Source organism: Condylura cristata, unplaced genomic scaffold (assembly GCF_000260355.1).
Source record: "Condylura cristata isolate star-nosed mole 26May11 unplaced genomic scaffold, ConCri1.0 scaffold00022, whole genome shotgun sequence".
Taxonomy (NCBI): Eukaryota; Metazoa; Chordata; class Mammalia; order Eulipotyphla; family Talpidae; genus Condylura; species Condylura cristata.
In genome coordinates, this window is record NW_004567123.1 from 22,042,017 (window position 1) to 22,058,343 (window position 16,327).

General features: G+C 55.8%; 1 protein-coding gene across 2 annotated transcripts in view; it reads left to right on the forward strand.

The window, feature by feature from the left end:
* The window catches only part of LOC101632434 (tyrosine-protein phosphatase non-receptor type substrate 1), a 39,684-nt gene extending 24,136 nt beyond the window's left edge, over nucleotides 1-15,548 (forward strand). For both annotated transcript variants that reach the window (XM_012728357.1, XM_004687336.2), the window contains 4 exons: nucleotides 1,796-1,906; nucleotides 4,684-4,708; nucleotides 10,545-10,584; nucleotides 13,055-15,548. In XM_012728357.1, the coding sequence (XP_012583811.1) occupies nucleotides 1,796-1,906; nucleotides 4,684-4,708; nucleotides 10,545-10,584; nucleotides 13,055-13,321 (443 nt within the window). In that variant the 3' untranslated portion in view covers nucleotides 13,322-15,548. The remainder of the gene's footprint in view (nucleotides 1-1,795; nucleotides 1,907-4,683; nucleotides 4,709-10,544; nucleotides 10,585-13,054) is intronic.
* Nucleotides 15,549-16,327: the final 779 nt, after the last annotated feature.

Consider the following 16,327-nt stretch of genomic DNA (forward strand, 5'->3'; position numbering starts at 1 on the left):
CTCCTCTGCCCACAGGGGGAACGTGGCGCTCACCTGCCAGGTGGAGCATGACGGGCAGCCTGCGGTCTCCAGAACCCACACCCTGGAGGCCTCTGCTCACCAGGGCAAGCAGGACACAGGTGACAAACAGGGTGAGACCTCCACGTTTGGAGAATAATCGAGAACTCCCTAAATAAAGTAGAATCTTAGTGAGCTCTGCCCCCCTCCCCAATTCCCACATTTTAAGAGTGACCACTGGTGGGCACTGGGAAACGCTTTCATAGGTCTTTCCACATAAATGCACATAAAGCTGGCAGGGGGAGGTTGTCCTGCTGTGCGCTGTCTGCATCTCAAGGTGACTGCCTCTGTCATTCCTGTCACCCACTCCCAGCTGTCCTCTTTAAGCTCTGCCAGGTTCCCCATGCAGTGGCTGTGCCCCCCATAGGGGTGGGGCAGGGGCTTGAGGTGACGTGCTTATCTCAGCTCTCACCACTGTGACCTGCATCCTATTCTGTTACCTGGGCTCTGTTTCGCGGGTTTCTCAAAGCGCTTTTACAGAGCCAGTGCATGCCTGTGAAGGTGATGATCAGCTGCCAGTCTCCTGGGGAGTGAAAGGGGTCAGGTCTGACCCCTTCCAACCTGTCGCCATGGATCTCTCTTCTTCAAAATGGCAGCCCCTCCTTGGAGTTTTAGTGTCACTGAGGAGTGTCCGGTTATCCATCATTAGTATGGCTTTGCCCGTGACATAGCACGCCCTATACGTGGGTAAGAATAGAGGTCGCTTCTTCCTTTCATGCATCCTTCAGGGGAGCAGGCGAGCTCTAACGCAGTTTGGGGGCCCTGCCACGCTGTTCTTTGCTGTCACCCAGACTGGGTGTTTATAGGGTGACTCTGCCAGGGAAACAGGATGTGGATGTCTGCTCTGGGTCTGTCCAGACTTGTGGGGTGACCTTGGACTAGTCAGTATTTCTGCTTACTCGTGACATTGTTGGAGATGAGCTTCATCACCCCAAGGCTGTGAGTCCCAGCTGCATGGAGCATGCTCTTTGGGGAGGACCCTAGTTTCTGGACCTGGCCCTCATAGGCACTCAAGAAATGCCTTTAGAAAGTATGAAAGAGTGATGAGTTGGTTGATTGCGTGGCTGGTGAGTTAACCCTCAGGGCTATCCAAACAGTAGATATTGTTGTTAGCATCAGTTACACTGCAGTTAGCAGTGTTGGAGGGATTCACACCCTAGGGCACGCATTTAGACCGGGTTTCTGTGTCTTAGAGCCCTGTGCCCTCCTCTGGGACCCCTCCCTGTGCCCTGGGGCTGCCCGGTGTCTGTCTTCATTTCAGGTGTCCAGAAGTAGGGGCTCCTGTCCCAGATCCCAGGCTCAGATGGGGGGGGGGTGCCCTGAGACCTCTGAGCCCCATAGCCAGTGGCACATCTGCCATCCCCTTTTTACCACCCGCCCCTGCCAGCTGCTGTGTGAAACCCCCATTGTGGTTTGGGGTTTTGAATGGGCTTTGCCACTGGGGTGGCTGCTCCGTGGTTCGCTGCCGATGAGCAGGGCCAGGCTCGTGTTCTTCAGGAGTGGGATGCCTGCCCGCCTCCTGCAGCCAGGATTGCGCTGGCACCTCGGCATGGCTTTTCACTGCCCACAGGTCACCCACATGGGGTGCCCTCATGCCCCCATGGCTTGAAAGTCTGAGCAGGCCCATTTACATGTTCTTTCTGTGAAGGGTGCCTGCCTGGTGGTGAGAAGGGACTATGGGTTTCATTTTCGTTGTTCTTAATTTGTGAACCTGAAGCCTCTTTCCTGTGGTCCCCAGAAAATTCTTCGAACTTGAACGGAGTCTTTATTGCGGTGGGCTTGGTGTGCATCTTGCTGGTGGTCCTGCTGATCAGTGCCCTCTACCTCCTCCGGGTCCGGCAGAGAAAAGGTGGGTGCATTTCCCTTCCCTCCTCTTCCTCCAGAGTTTGCTTCTGGGCTGTCCTTCCCAGAGGGAGGGGCCCCTAGAGTGCTTTGGCCTACCTGAGCCTACCTGATGATTCCTGTGACTTGCAGTGACTGGTTGTTCAGAGGCAGTGGTGCTGTAGCTCCAGCGCCTCCCAGGCTGGGTCCTTCCTGCAGCCTCCTGTCGAGGTTACAGGGTGACCAGCCTTGCTCGGGCCTCACATCCTCAGGGGGTCACTGCTGAGGTGGGGAGCAGGGAGCAGAAAGGGACTCAGGGAGGAGGCTGTTTCCCAGAGCCCCTGGCAAGTGTCTGCCTTCCTCTACCATACCCAGGTGACACTGTCAGCCTCTGGGCAGAAGACTAGCAAAGGGGGGGATAACAGCCCCACCTACCCCATGCTGTAGAGAGGATTAAATGGGTGACTGCATGTGAAATGCCAGGAGAGTGCCTAGCAAGGACCCAACAGATGTTAGCTCCTGTGGTCCGTTTTGTTTGCGAGCCCAGAAACATGAGGCGTCTCCCTGGAAAGTTCTCACTGCAGCCAGGGGTGCAACCTTGGGCTCCTCTGTGAGGGGGTGCAAGTTCAAAGCCAAGGTCCTGTCCCCCTGTTTGTGTGTGTACTTGTGTGTGTGTGATTATTCCTGTGGGAGTCAGACAATCCGGGTTCCTGACCCTGTTATGCTTTAAACAGTTTGGCTTCCACAAGCCTCACTTTCATCTGTGAAATGGCTGCACAAGCTTCCCTTGTAGAGTAGTGACGGAACCCAGGTAGCTCTTGTGAAATGATTTGCTCTGGCGCATTCCCAGACCCCAGAAATACACATGCTTTCTTTCCTGTTGTTGGAAGAGACGATCTTAAGCCAGCGTGTCCGAAACTTTTTGTACGACAGGTGATGGAAATTCTCTCTCTGTCTCAGCCCAGCGTGCACACCCCTGCATATGAAATTGGAATTCTGCTATCGTCTTGTTTGGTCATAGTCTGTACTGTATTTTCTTAAAAATGCTGGTGGTCCACGATGTGCCACAGCTGCAAAGAGCCCCAGTGTGTCCGGACCTCCAGGCTGAGCTGGGGTGGACATCAGTCATCATCCCTGTTGCATCTGCTCACTTCTGTCCCTCCAGCTCCCCTCCCTCCTGGGCAGGCTGCTGGACTCGGCTGTGAATACTGAGCCTCTAGCCGCCCTCTGGAAGCTGGAAGGGGTCCTGCCGGGAGATCTTCCCAGCAGTTTCCCTAAAGTCACTGGAGACTCCCCCCTCCCCTACTTCCCTACTCCCCCCTCCCCCCTCCACAAGGACTCCTCCTGCAGTGGGGAAGCAGGGCCCCAACCCATCCGATGGCACATTCGCAGCAGCCATTAGTGACCCAGGCTCCTGTAGAGCCGCACCCCTGGGACCACGTCGACCCCCAGCACACCTGAGCTCATGCCTTTGGCTTAGGAATCAGTGAGCCGTGCTTTGAGGGCTGCGGACACTGAAGACAGCCACCAGCACCAGAGCGGTGGCCTCCAGTGACAACCAGCACCCACTCGGCTCTTCTAGTCCCTGCACTGTCCTCCCCCCAGAGCCCTGTGGTAGAATAACTAGCCCTGTTCTCCAGGTGAGGACTCTAAGGCATTCAGCTCAGGGTCCCACCTCTGGTAAGTGGTGGGGTCAGGATTCAAACCTGTGAGTCTCCAGGGACCATGTTTGGGACCAAATCTACGCATGCTCCACCCTAATGACACCCCCTCCACTCTCACTGTCCCTGGAGGGGGTCTGCCCGTCCTCTACCTGAACAGAATAGATTTGAACTCTATCGCTCTCCAGCCGTGTACCTCTAAGGAGTCACCCGGACTCTTTGGCATGAAATCACAGCAGGTGATCGTGTCCCTGTTGATGGACTCTGAGACAACTCGTGTTCCGGCTCTTTACAGCCTAGGGCCTCTGCGGAGGCATCTGATACAGAGCGGCAGCCTTCTGAGTGGCGCCGCTCTCCTGAGAGTCCAGGCCCAGCGGGCACCTGGCGCTCCCTGGCAGCTTAGTGCCGTGCACCGTGCCACACAGCCTCCAGCCTGAAATGCAGCAGGAGCACTCTGGAGCATGCATGTTGCTTTTTAATTACAACATGACAGCAAAATGGGAGTCAAGTGTCGGCTGTACCCTGGCAGTTTCTCTGTGGGATGCCCCATATCACAGGCTTAAAATCTCTGAACCAGATGGACCCTTTGTTGCTTCCCAAGATCCTTTTTGGGAAAGTGGTGACATGAAAATCAATGAATGTCCAGTCCCTATGCCCCCCACAAGTCAGAGAGCTGAGCTCCTAGCTCAGGGTGGGGAAATGGCCACTTGGGGTCCCACAACCAGTGAGCCGGTAGCAGAAGTGGGGTCCACAAGCCTTTGTCTGTTGTGAAGCCCTGCTAGAATCTGCTCTGTAGCAGGGAAGGGCCTGCTGGGACCCGGCTTGGGTAGCATCTCAGGTAAGGTGTGTGATGAACGGATGAGGCCCAGGCAGAGGGAAGGCAGCTGGCCCTCCCCATCTGAAGCTGCCCTTGGGGCCGACCTTTGGCAACCCCAGAAGTGGGAGAGTGGAAAGGTGTAGCTCGCCGTCTTCCCCCCTGGAAGGTAGCGGCCCACCCGCAGGGGCGGTCATGGGGCTTCCTTGGTTTGGAGAATCTGATTTTACCTGTTCCTCGCAGTGTGCAGGAAGGCAAACCTTTGCTCAAAACAATCACATAAGGTGTGTTTCTAGCTTAAGTAATGGACTTTTGCTTCTTTTGTTTCAGCCAAGGGCTCCACTTCTTCTACAAGGTAAGCACCTCTCTGGAGTCTCCTTTTGCCATTGTGATTTGGTTGTTTGTCAGCACCCCAAACTGCAAAGCCTTATCCATACCCCTTGACCCTTGGCATTTGCATGCCAGTCAGCATTTCTGCTTCCTTCCTTTGCACGCTCCCTGCCCCAGGCTGCTTTTAACTGTTGTCTTCCTGCATGGAGGTGCTGATTCACTGCTGTGTCCACAGACAGGAGACCCCCCAGCAAATACCCTGTGTACCGGGCAGAAACCCACAGTGGCCTGCACGCCCCTACCCTTACCCCCTCCCCCGATCCAAGTTGTATGCTTTACTCTTTCCCTCACGGGATACCTCGGCATGTGAGGAGAGAAAGGGCCTGCCCATGCACGAGCCCCTGGTCTGCTCAGAGGCTCAGGTGATCACAGCGCACCCCAGGCCGTTTGTGGGATCCTGTCTTCCGTGGGACTTGCTGAGTCCCTACTATGCACCAGCTGTGTTCTGGGTCCCAGGGATATAGCAGCAAGCAAGCACCAGCCCGGGCTTCATGGGGTCAGATGCCAGCGAGAGAAGCAGGTGGAGAGGGTGGAGGCGAATGTGATCATGTCTGGAGGTGGCAAATCAAACACGAGGGTGTGGAGACCAGCAGCACAGCTTTCGGGGGGCAGCACCTCCTCTTTGGGGCAGGGCTGTGAGCAGACACCTGAGCTAGGGAGTGGTGAAGAGGCCTGGGGGTGTTGTGGGTGAGGAAGCAGGCACGGCAGGGTCTGGGTGGGCTGTTTCAGAAAGCCCCAGTGGCTGGGGCACAGGACGGTGAGACTGGCCAGGGGGAGCCAGGCCCTTCGCAGCCGGCTGTTAGTCTGGACTTGCAGACTTAGGAAGGCAGGCCCCTAACCCACCATGTGAGTGTGCCCACGTGGAGACATGTGAACATTCATACTCGGGGTGATAAAGAGAAGCTGTAAATAGTCTGTTGGCTCAGGTCAGGCTTTGCCACCAAACGGGTTTTGCTCATCTTTCGATTTTTTTGTTTCGTGATTTTAGAATTGCAAAGCGGAACTAGGCTCCGGAGTGGGGCCAGTGGCCCAGGGCCTATGGCAGGTGACAGGGCTGGGTTTCACTCTCAGGAACCCGAGGAGGGAAATGATCTGCCCGCTGTGTGGGGCTCAGGCTGTAGGTGAGGGTGGAACAGAGAGGCCCAGGGGAGCCTGCTGGTGCCCCAGGTGGCCTGGCCCAAGTGGTGGCATTGGCAAGAGCTGGAACGTGAAAAGGTTTGGAAGGAAAACCGGCAAGGCCCCCCGAACGGGCCGAAAAACAAGGAAAAACCCAAAGGTGGGGGCAACGGGGACCCCGGGGCCCGGGGCAAGGCAAGAAGGCAAGGCCGGAACAACCCCCCGTGCCTCCAAGAGGCCCTGAGGAGCGTGTGTTGCTTTCTGCCTGGCAGCGAGAGTCCCCAGCACCCTTGGGAGAAAGCCTGGCTTTCTGCCTTGACCTCCACAGGTGGCTTCCGGGTCCGAGCCCGGTGTGACTTCCCGCCTCCTCACCCCTGCCCAACAGGGCCGCTCTCCTGCAGGACCAGGCTCTCCCTTGCGCCTCTTGCTGTGTCTGCACTGACTACAGTCTGCAGACCAAGTATGCTCTCTCCTAACGGCAAGACTCGGCTTCCGCCTTTTGCCGGAGACCCTTCAGTGGCTCCCGGGCCCTCAGCGTAGTCCCGGGTCCCCCCCTCGAGATGCTCCTTGTGGCCCAGTCCCGCTGACGTGGATGGCTTCACTGCTGGCCACTCCCCATCCCTCACATCTGTGGCTCATGCTACACCCCTCCCCCCACTGTATCCCCACCTATTCCTAGGCCTTTGCATGGACCTCTCTTCCTGAGACATGCCCCCCCAACCCTGCTTGCATGCCACCCAGAGTCTCGTAGCTCTGGGGGTGGCAGTCACAGCTGACTTGATAAACAGTACCCCTGGAGTTGTGCGACATTGAAGCTAGAGTGGCCCCCTCCTTTTATCTCCTGTCCTCCTGCTCCTTCTCCTGGGCCCAGCGAGGTCAGTTCCTCCTCTCCTGGTGTTCCCAAGTGGACATCCGATGTGTTCAAGGTGTCCCTACACTTGACCGCATATTATGACCATCCCTCATGAGGGCAGGGACCATTTCCCTCATGTTCACTGCTGATAACTGCTGACCTGAAAGGGACTAGGTGCTCAGTAGGTTCGATGAGTGAATAAGTAAACCAGTGCACGAATGAACACCATTCCAGACCACTCCAGCGAGCCCCGAGCTTCACTAAATCCTTAAAACTCTCCCTCACAGTGGCGTCACCCGAAATACAGGAAGATCTCTCATTTTGCTTTTATTGTTATCATTATCTTCACTTGTCTTCTCTCCCCAGTTAGACAATAAGTTCCTGGAAGAAAAGGGTAATGTCAATAATAATAATAATGCCAACATATCAGCGGCGAACATTTATCGTTCACTTATTTTCCAGGATCTGATCTATGCTTTTACCTATATTAGCCCATTGATGATTTTAATTATAGTAAAAAACCCTATGATTTACTACTGTCCCATTTGAATGGAACAGTTCTCAAATTTGAATGTGTAGCAGACAGAATCCCCTGGAGCGCTTATTAAAACGCAGATTATGGGGCCCCACCCCCAGGGTTTCTGATGAACTGGTATTTTTAGCAGGTTCTCAGGTGCTGCTAAGGCTGTGGTTTTCGAGTCAGACCTTGAGAACCCTGTTCTGGAAAGTTCTTGTTGTCCCTATGATGGTTGAGGAAACTGAGACTTAGAGACAGACGTCGTGACCCCCAGAGGCCCCTAGGTAGTGAGTGCTGGCTGTGACTGCACCCACGTTTCTCTGACGCCAACTCTGACGCTCTTCAGCTCCTGAGATGCCTCTCACTGCCTATTTCTCCTTCCCCAGAGAAGGCAGCATTTTCTGTTTTTTATTTTTCCAACGTGAGCCTACCAAGGGAGCCGTGAGATCACTTGCTCCCTTTCATCTCTCTAAACCAGAGCAATAGCTAGTGAGTGGTCATGGTGGTTTCCCTTCAGCGGCAGCGGCAGAGGCTGGGATCAGACACTTTCCCCAAGGACGGCAGGAACAACAGAGCACCCCGGGAGGGTGTCACAGGGGGACGCTGCCGCTTTGAGCTCAAAAAGCTACTGGACAGACCGCTCTCTCCAGCTCTCCGTGTTAGGTGCGAACATGCACAACTGTCTGTAATCTTCCCTGCTCAGGCGGGAGAGGAATGTGTCTCTGCTCCCTTAATTGGGCACTAGGGTTCATTCAGTCTGCCATTTGCTCACTTGTCAGATATTCGCTGCGTTTATTCTTAGAATATTTAGGGCTTCCCTGATTCTTTCATTTATTCACTGGATTGAGCACAGCTCAATGCTAGGTTTTCAGCTACAGGATTACTCCCTTCAGGAGTCTAGCTGAAGGGAGAGACATCCACTCACTCACTCACTCACTCACTCACTCATTCATTCATTCTGCAGCTTCTTTGGCCTTCTAGCTCCGTGCCCACCCATGACTGGGTGATGGGATTGCTCTGGGGAAGGAGGTGGGCTCGTCCTGCCCATACGGGTCTCGTGACCCTTTGGGAGGCCAGTGGTCAAACAATCTACCTATGGTGATATAGCTGTGACAAAATAAAATGTAGCCAGGCAGGGAGCAAAGCAGGGAGCTGGGCTGCTGGTCTGGAAAGGTTTATCTAAGGAGGTGACATTTAGGAGGTAGCTGAGGTTGGACTGGCTCCAGCCACAGGAGTATCTGGGGCAAAAGCAGCCCAGGCGAGGGAGTAGCTGGTGCCAAGGCTCCAGGCAGGAGCAGTTGGACATGTTCATGGAATGTGGGGGTGGGACGGGGAAGCCAGGGCAGCTCGAGTGAGCGAGGGGGAGAGCGGGGGGGTAGAGCGCTCAGTGGGGGCAGGTGACCCGGGCCTTGTCTGTCAGGCTGTGGAGATGGGCTTCCCTGTGTGCATTCACTTCCGTCTCACAGATTTGGTAGGTGGGGAATGTTGTGCGGAGGGGCGGGAGCTGAAGCAGGCACTCCAGTGGGGAACTCCTCAGGAGCCGGGCATCTAGGATGGTGACGATGATGAAGTGGCTGGTTTGATAGACACTTTGGAGGCAGAGTCAACAAGGCTTGCAGTGGATTGAACTTGCATTAGAAAAAAAGAAAGATGAGCCAAGCACAGGAGTTGCGGTAGCGTGCCATTCACCAAGACAGCAGAGACCCGGGGAGGGGCAGTCGGGGAGAAATGGGTGGTTGTTTCCAGTTGGCAAGATACACTGATAGAGGCGAACCCAGGCTTCTGAGAAATGAGTCTGGAGTCCAGGGAAGGTTTTCCTGAGAGAGGGCTGTTAAAAGCAGGATCTGCGAGCAGAGGCGTGCAATCGATGAAGAGGCAAGGGAGACGAGGTGCGCAAAAGCCGACTGCCATTCATCCCCACCTCACTTTTGAGCACCTGTCCCAGGTAGAGAGGAAGCAGGGCAGGCAGACAGACACAGACACAGGCCGGGTGGGGAAAATGTAAGAAGGCTGGAAACTGCCGCTGGGAGCAGCCCAGGTAGTACAGCCCCGTCGCAGGTGACACCGAAGTCCTGCTCAGGATCCACGAAGGTCAACCGAGAGAAAAGTAGCCCAGGGGGATGCGAGGCTGCTGTTGGCACATAAACTATGTAGCATCGGGGAGCTCGGTGGGTAGCTAAGTGGGCGGTGGGCCTGGGGGCGTCGGCAGGGGCTAACCAGCATTTGGACTTGAGCCAGGGCAGTGGGACCCCCTGGAAGGCTGGGACCCAGTGGGGTGCGCATGGGTCTGTGTGATCTTACATACCAGAAGGTGCCCTGCTCCCAGAGGGCTGTTGTGTGGCCACGTGAGGCCTGTCACACCCCAGAGCTGCTTTCTGAGCCAAGTACTCATGCCAAATCCATTAATAACCCCGCTGCCAAGCCCCATTGCTCATCTCTGACATTATCCAGGCTAACATCCTCCGAGTTGCCGGCTTGAAAATTTACACAAGTCCCGCAGAACCGGCCTCTCTGGCTTGCTCACCACCTTGACCGTGACCCACTGTGAGCCAAGCCGCGGCCTCCAATTACAGAATCAAGTGCATGAATAGCTTCTTTGATTAACCAAGACTCTTGGCCCGTCTCTGTTCTTTCTTAAATAACACCTGGATGTGCATGATATGGAACATTTAAGAATGTGGGAAACCAGAGAGCGGGGCGATGCCCCCCGAAGACCTCTGCGTGGAGCGTCGGACGGCTCCCTTTCATGGCGACAGCACAGGTTTCATAACTGAGAGCATTCCACAGAGTGATCGTTCCTGCTTTTCATTATCATTTTAATGTAATCATTTGTGACTTAAAAATTAACCCTCACCATAAACCTTCACACCTTTACCTGCAAGGCCACCTAATTGCCTTACCCAGCCAAAGGAGGGAAACTGCCCTTCCCACCCCGCCCTGTGACGAGTGCTTTTTCTCTATTTTGAATTTTTTTAAAAAATGGGCAATTATGAGTCCAAGGATGAGGCCACCTTCCAGGCTCTCGATCTTGCCCAGCTGCATCCGTCAAGGGTTCCACCAGCAGCGTCGCCAAAGCACCGTCTCCCGGCCGTGTGTGTTACCATTTTTAAAGATCCTTGCCGGTAGTGTGGTCAAGAAAGTAATAGTGGGTCGCTTAAAATTCCTCCTCAGCGGGACGGGGCGCACGGTCCAGACGTTCCGTGAGCAGGGGTGGCCTCCGCCTGTGGACAGTGGGCCCTGAATGTTATTCTTACCGATTTGCTTGAGCACTGGAGATCGTGAGGATATTTTTATCTTTGTCTCTTTCCTTTTTAGGTTGCATGAGCCTGAGAAGAATGCCAGAGAAATAACCCAGGTACAGTCCTCAGTGTGATGCCCTTCCCGGGAAACTCAGCGGTGTGACTTCCTTGCCTGGAGAGGAGATGTAGATCCTGTTCTAAATTAGGACTGCCTCTGGGTGGGGGTGGGGACTGGGGGCTGGAGGCGCCTTCCTTTCCCTGGTGCTCCATGTTCCCTCCTACCTCCAGGGTGTCCCAGTCTGTCCTGGCCTCCTGACTGGGTGCCGAGCACCGCCCAGCTCCAGGGGTGGGGCCCAGTCGCTCGTGTTCTGTGTCCATGATGCCTCTGGGTCAGCCTGCTGCCCGCCTGCGTGAGGAGCCTGTCTCGGGCCTCAGCTCCCTGGCCAGGCCAGGCCAGCCCCTCCCCTCCATGGGAACACTTGTTCCCGGCTCCTCCTTCAGACCGTCCCTATCCCTCAGAGCAGCTTGGCCTGCCAGAACCTCTCCTGTCTTTGCTGACGGACAGACCGCTGTCATTAATTACTTCATGCCAGCGCACCCTCCCTCAAGTTGGCACTGTCTCCTCAGCTTGCTGGGGGATCTCGCAGGGAGCAGGGTCGGCTTGCTTCCGAGAAAGCCAGCCCTGCTCCTCATCCACTGACACGGGCAGACCTTGGAGGCATCTTGTAAGGAGACAGCGGGCCCTGAACCCTGCACGGGCGGGCACCAGCTGTCCTTGACATCTCCCGGGCGCTTGTCATTTTCTGTCTTCTGTTGCAAGCTCGCGGCTAGGGAAAGGCTGCTGTCTATAGGCGGTGACCTGCTGTCCTGACCCGCTTGGCCCCCAGGCCCTGGGTCCCAGCTCAGTAGTAATTACGAAACAAAACAATTTCCGATCATGAGTGGGGGGGGGGTGTCTCCCACAGGTGCTCTCCCTCGGAGTTGCTTTCTAGAACCTTCAAGGGAGAAAAATGGATCACAAAACCTATAAAATAAATTAGAGTCAGCCAAGACTTGCTGACCTACCTGGCCCAGGCGGAGAGCAGGGGGCCACCACCCACCTCTGTGGAGCTTGCCACCTGCCTTGGGTTCCCAGGCCAGGCCCGGCCCCGTGCGGAGGGGATTTGATGCTGTTTGTGTGGATCTCGCAGATAAGTGGGTGCCTCCCCTGGGCTCAGGACAGAGGGACGTGGGGACAGACACAGCTTCACCGTCCCCTCACTTTGGTCCTTTTCCAGCTGTGTCACTTTGACCAGTGCCCCCCTGGATCTGAGTGTTTTCATTTCTACTTTGGGTACTTAGTTCTTCCCAAGCAGGGCCATGGGTGTGTGGCACCCACTGCCGGTGTACTTGTGATCTCACTGGTGTGTTGCCCCACCACAGGGGGGTTGTTAGGGGGCTGCCCTCCCTGTCCATGGCACCCATGCCGGGCATAGAGGCTGCCGACTTTGTCATTCCATTTTAAGGTGGCCTTTGTAGGCTAGGGTGAACACCGGGCGCGTTTCCCATGGCCAGGGGGGCAGTAGTTACGACCATGTACTGGCCAGTCACCACGTGCCAGGCTCCCTTCTAAGAGCTTTTTTTTTTTTTTAAAGATTTATTTGTGCATACAGAACTGGGGTACAGGCCAGAGGCTGGGTGGCGAGAGGCTTCGCCAGAGACAGAGTGGGGAACAGAACAGGCAGATCGACGAAGTACACTGCTGAGGGGAGCAGCGGGCGGGTCAGGAGAGGTCTGCCACGCCATGTGGTCACCTCCGGGGGCAGGCGGGGATCACACTCATGTGGAAGTGGCTTTAACCCACTGTGCCACCAGGGAGGACCCCTTCTAAAAGTTTTACCTGGCACTCTCTGGTCCTCACAGCAGCCCTCGCGAGGGGTACTGTTATCAGAGAGGCTATGTGAATGCCCATAGTCCTCAGCGAAGGAGGACAGAAGGAGGATTTGAACTCTGGCCTCTGGCCTGCAGGGACCCCCCACATCTGGCCAGCTGGTGCCTCTTCATCCCACAGCCCAGCATCTCCATCTCCCAAGCCCCTCGTTCACCCTGTGAGGCTGAAAGCATTGCCTTCATCCAACCCCATCCATCCATCCACTCATTCATTCATTCATTCATTCATTCATTCATTCATTCATTCACGTATTCAATATCAGTTGAGTTCCTGTGGCAGCCATGTTTCTGCATCATAACAAATGCTGTATGAATATTGAGTGTGCTAGTAAATGGACAAACGTCCCCCCTCTGGAAGATCGACATTTACTCAGGTCCCAAAGCAGACACGGCCCTCAGCGGCCGGGCACTCTCGTGGGAAAGACGGCTGAGGACTCAGAGTAGGAGCCCCGCCCCCGCCCAGCAGGCCTCAGGCGGAAGCCACCCTGGCACTGGGGTTTACACGGTGCATTGGGGTTTCACTGCGAGGAGGAGGGGCAGCCTGGGCCGAGGGCAGGGGGCAGGCCAGACGGGGCCGCTGACCCAGGACTGTGAGGCGGCCCCCCTCCCCGGCTTTAGGGAGATCCGAACTGCAGAATGACACCCCGTCTCCTTCAGATCCAGGAAACCAACGACATCAACAACGACATCACCTATGCAGACCTGAACCTGCCCAAGGGGAAGAAGTCTGCGCCGCTGGCTGCCGACCCCAACAACCACACGGAGTACGCCAGCATCCAGACCGGCCCGCCGCCTGTCGCCGAGGACACGCTCACCTACGCCGACCTGGACATGGTCCATCTCAACCGGGGCCCCAAGCAGCCAGCCCCCAAGCCTGAGCCGTCCTACTCGGAGTATGCCAGCGTTCAGGTCCCGCGGAAGTGAAGCACACCGGCGTCAGCTCTGGGGTCTGTTCCCGTGAGCCTTCCTGTCCCGCACGGGGACGGTGATGAGGACAGCCAGCCCAGCTCCTGGAGGTCGGGGTGGCACAGGCCCTGGAGCCCAAGGGTGAGGGTGCTCTTGTCTCCCCAGCCCTCGGCTTCCCACCACTTCCAGGGCAGCCGCACCCCCGGTGTTGCTAGACAGGGAGGCTGATTTCGCCGAGCCAGCCAGGGAACCTGGGACGTGGCTAGTCGCCACTGGGGGTCCAAGAACTCTCATGCCTCTCTCCATCCATCGCGGGTCTTGGTCCTGGTCTCCGAGACCCTTGCCTGCCTCCTTGATGCTCTGCAGTCTGATCTTCCAGGTGAGGAGAGAGAAAACCCATCTCCTCCCACCACGCCCACCACCACCCAAATGGGGCTTTGGGGAACGGTTTTCCCTTGAGAACGAACTACCCTCTCCTCGGAGAAGCTGGCAAACTCTGGGGCCTGCATCCCGAGACTGGGGGTGGTTCCTGCCAACAGTCTTGGCTTCCCCACCCCTGCACTGAGGAGCCGCACGCCCCTGGGGAGGAGAGGCCCCTTGGGGAGCCCCCACCACCACCACCATCGCCACCACCACGGACCCGCGTCATCCTCGTGGCCCTCCGAGCTCCTTGAGGACGCGCCACCCCAGCTGTGACACTCCGTGTGGCCCCACCTCCTCTCTAGACCCGAGCTTGCTTCCTCCAGCTAGCACTAACTCAGCAACATCCCGCTGTGGACGCCTGTAAATTATCGAGAAATGTGAAACGTGCAATCTTGAAACTGAGGTGTTAGAAAATTTGATCTGTGGTGTTTTGTTTTGTTTTTTTCTTAAAACAACAGCAACGTTATCTCGGCTCTTTGTCATGTGTTGAAACCCATGGTTGGGTCTTGTGCTGTCTAAGGTTGAAGAGCTGGTGGCCGCGGAGGGGTTTTCTCGCAGCAGAAACTGAGCTCCTCGCAGCCCCCAGCCCGAGCACGGGGGGAAGGCTCTGTCGGGCTGACCTGGAGTGCGGCCTTCTCTGCAGGACCGGCTGGGCCGAGCCGGCCGCGTAGGGACTGCGGCTGCCTGCCCAGCCCTGTGCTAACTGCAGTCCCGCCCAGCTACTCGAGGCTGCCTTCCCCACACAGTCTTGTCGAGACCTGATGCCCCAGTCTGTACACTCGGAAGGAGGGGAGCAGAAGATGTCCCCCCACACTCGGAGCACGTTGGGGCTGTGCCTGACGTTGGCCCCATCCCAGTTCTCTGAGTTAGTCCTGCAGAGTGCATCTTCCCCCTCTGCTCTCAAACCCAATTAGATCAAGCTGGAATAAGTCCAAGACAGGCCGGCAGTGAGGCCAGGGCTGACCTGCCTCCTGTGCCCCAGCTCAGGAGACTGGACAGAGGCACTGACCCGTTACCCTGACACCCCACGCTTGCAGCTCAGTGTGCAGGCTGCCTGGGCCCAGGGCAGGCAGACGTTGCCAGTCCTGTTTATCGGTCTGTGCATGTAATCTCAGCGTTGAGATGCTTGTCTTCACGGCCCGCTCGTCTTCACAGTCTGCCGGCTTAACGTCCAAGGGGTTTGTGGCTCAGGCGGTCAGAGCAGGGGCTGAGTCTTCCCTGCCGGTCAGCAGGTCCTATGGGTGAACTTCAGGAGCTCAGTACAGACCCGGCCCTTGTAGGGGACAGTGATCTGTGATTGACATGATGGCATCCAGGCAGCCGCTGAGCCAACAGGCCATGTGGGGCGCTCTGGCTGTACGAGCCAGTTTCTTGGTAGCATCTGGGAGCACAGTGGCCCAGCCACCTGGCTCAGGCTGTTTCCAAATTCTGAGGGGTTGGCATGTAAACTTGAATCTCCCTCTTCTCTGCCCAGAGAGAGCACACATGCTTGGGTACATGCACACACCTAGAATTATGAAAGAATGTTTTCTTGGTGCCATTTTAATTTTACTTCATTTCAAATTTTGGAAGGGGAATAGGGATTGAGGTCAAGGAAGTCTTGCAGCTTTAGCTCCAGGCTGGCAGCCTGGAGATTCCCATACCTTGTGTATTGAAGCCCAGGAAAAGGAAGAGGTCGCATCAACAGTGTGGAAGAGCGTGGTTTCGGGAGTTTATTTTAAGACTGCTGGGAAGGAAACAGGCCCCCTTTTGTATATAGTTGCAACTTAAACTTTTTGGCTTGCAAAATATTTTTGTAATAAAGATTTCTGGGTAACAATGACCCCTCTGGGTGTCGAGTGTCCTTGTCTCTGTGAGTATGTCTCCCTGCTCCAGGAGCCCAGAGCGCAGCAGGTGGGGGCCCCTATAATAGCAAGGCTGGTCTGCTCATGGGTTTGTCCACACTGGCTTGTTTCCCTGGCTCAGAGGGAGTCAGTGTGAGGCTTCACTTGCTGCTTACGCAGAATTCGGGAGACAACTGACTTCGAATCCACTCTGGCGCTTCAAAGCAGCAGGCATTCAGATAACCCACCAGCCTGAGGCTCAGGCCTGACATGGGCACAGAGGAGACAGAAACACCCTCCACCAGGGTTAGCATGGGGGCTGAAGGGTAACAGTGCTCGGAGGCCCTCCAGAGAGTTGGGTCTTCTCCCTGCCTTAAAATTCGCATGAGATATGGTCGCCTCCCACCCCCAGTAGGACCTTGGACAAGCAATCTTACGTTCCTCCTTTACCAAACCCAAGACCTCATGCTTACCTTAGAACACTCTCTCCAGATGGCTATGATAAAGGCTAGTATGCAGTAGGTGCTCAATAAATATTTGTTTCCTCACCCCAGAATATGAATAAGGTTAATGCTAAGTAGGTAGTGATTTTTAACATAGTAGCAACACTGCTTGGAGCTTATTGTGGTTCAGCAAATTCATGGATTAACTAATGCCTTTAAACCTCCCAGCTCCAGGTGGGCTCACTGACCTCACTTTATTTTATTTTACAGGTGTATTTATTTATGCATACAGAACTGGGGTACGGGCCAGAGGTGCAGGGGTGGTGAAAGGATTC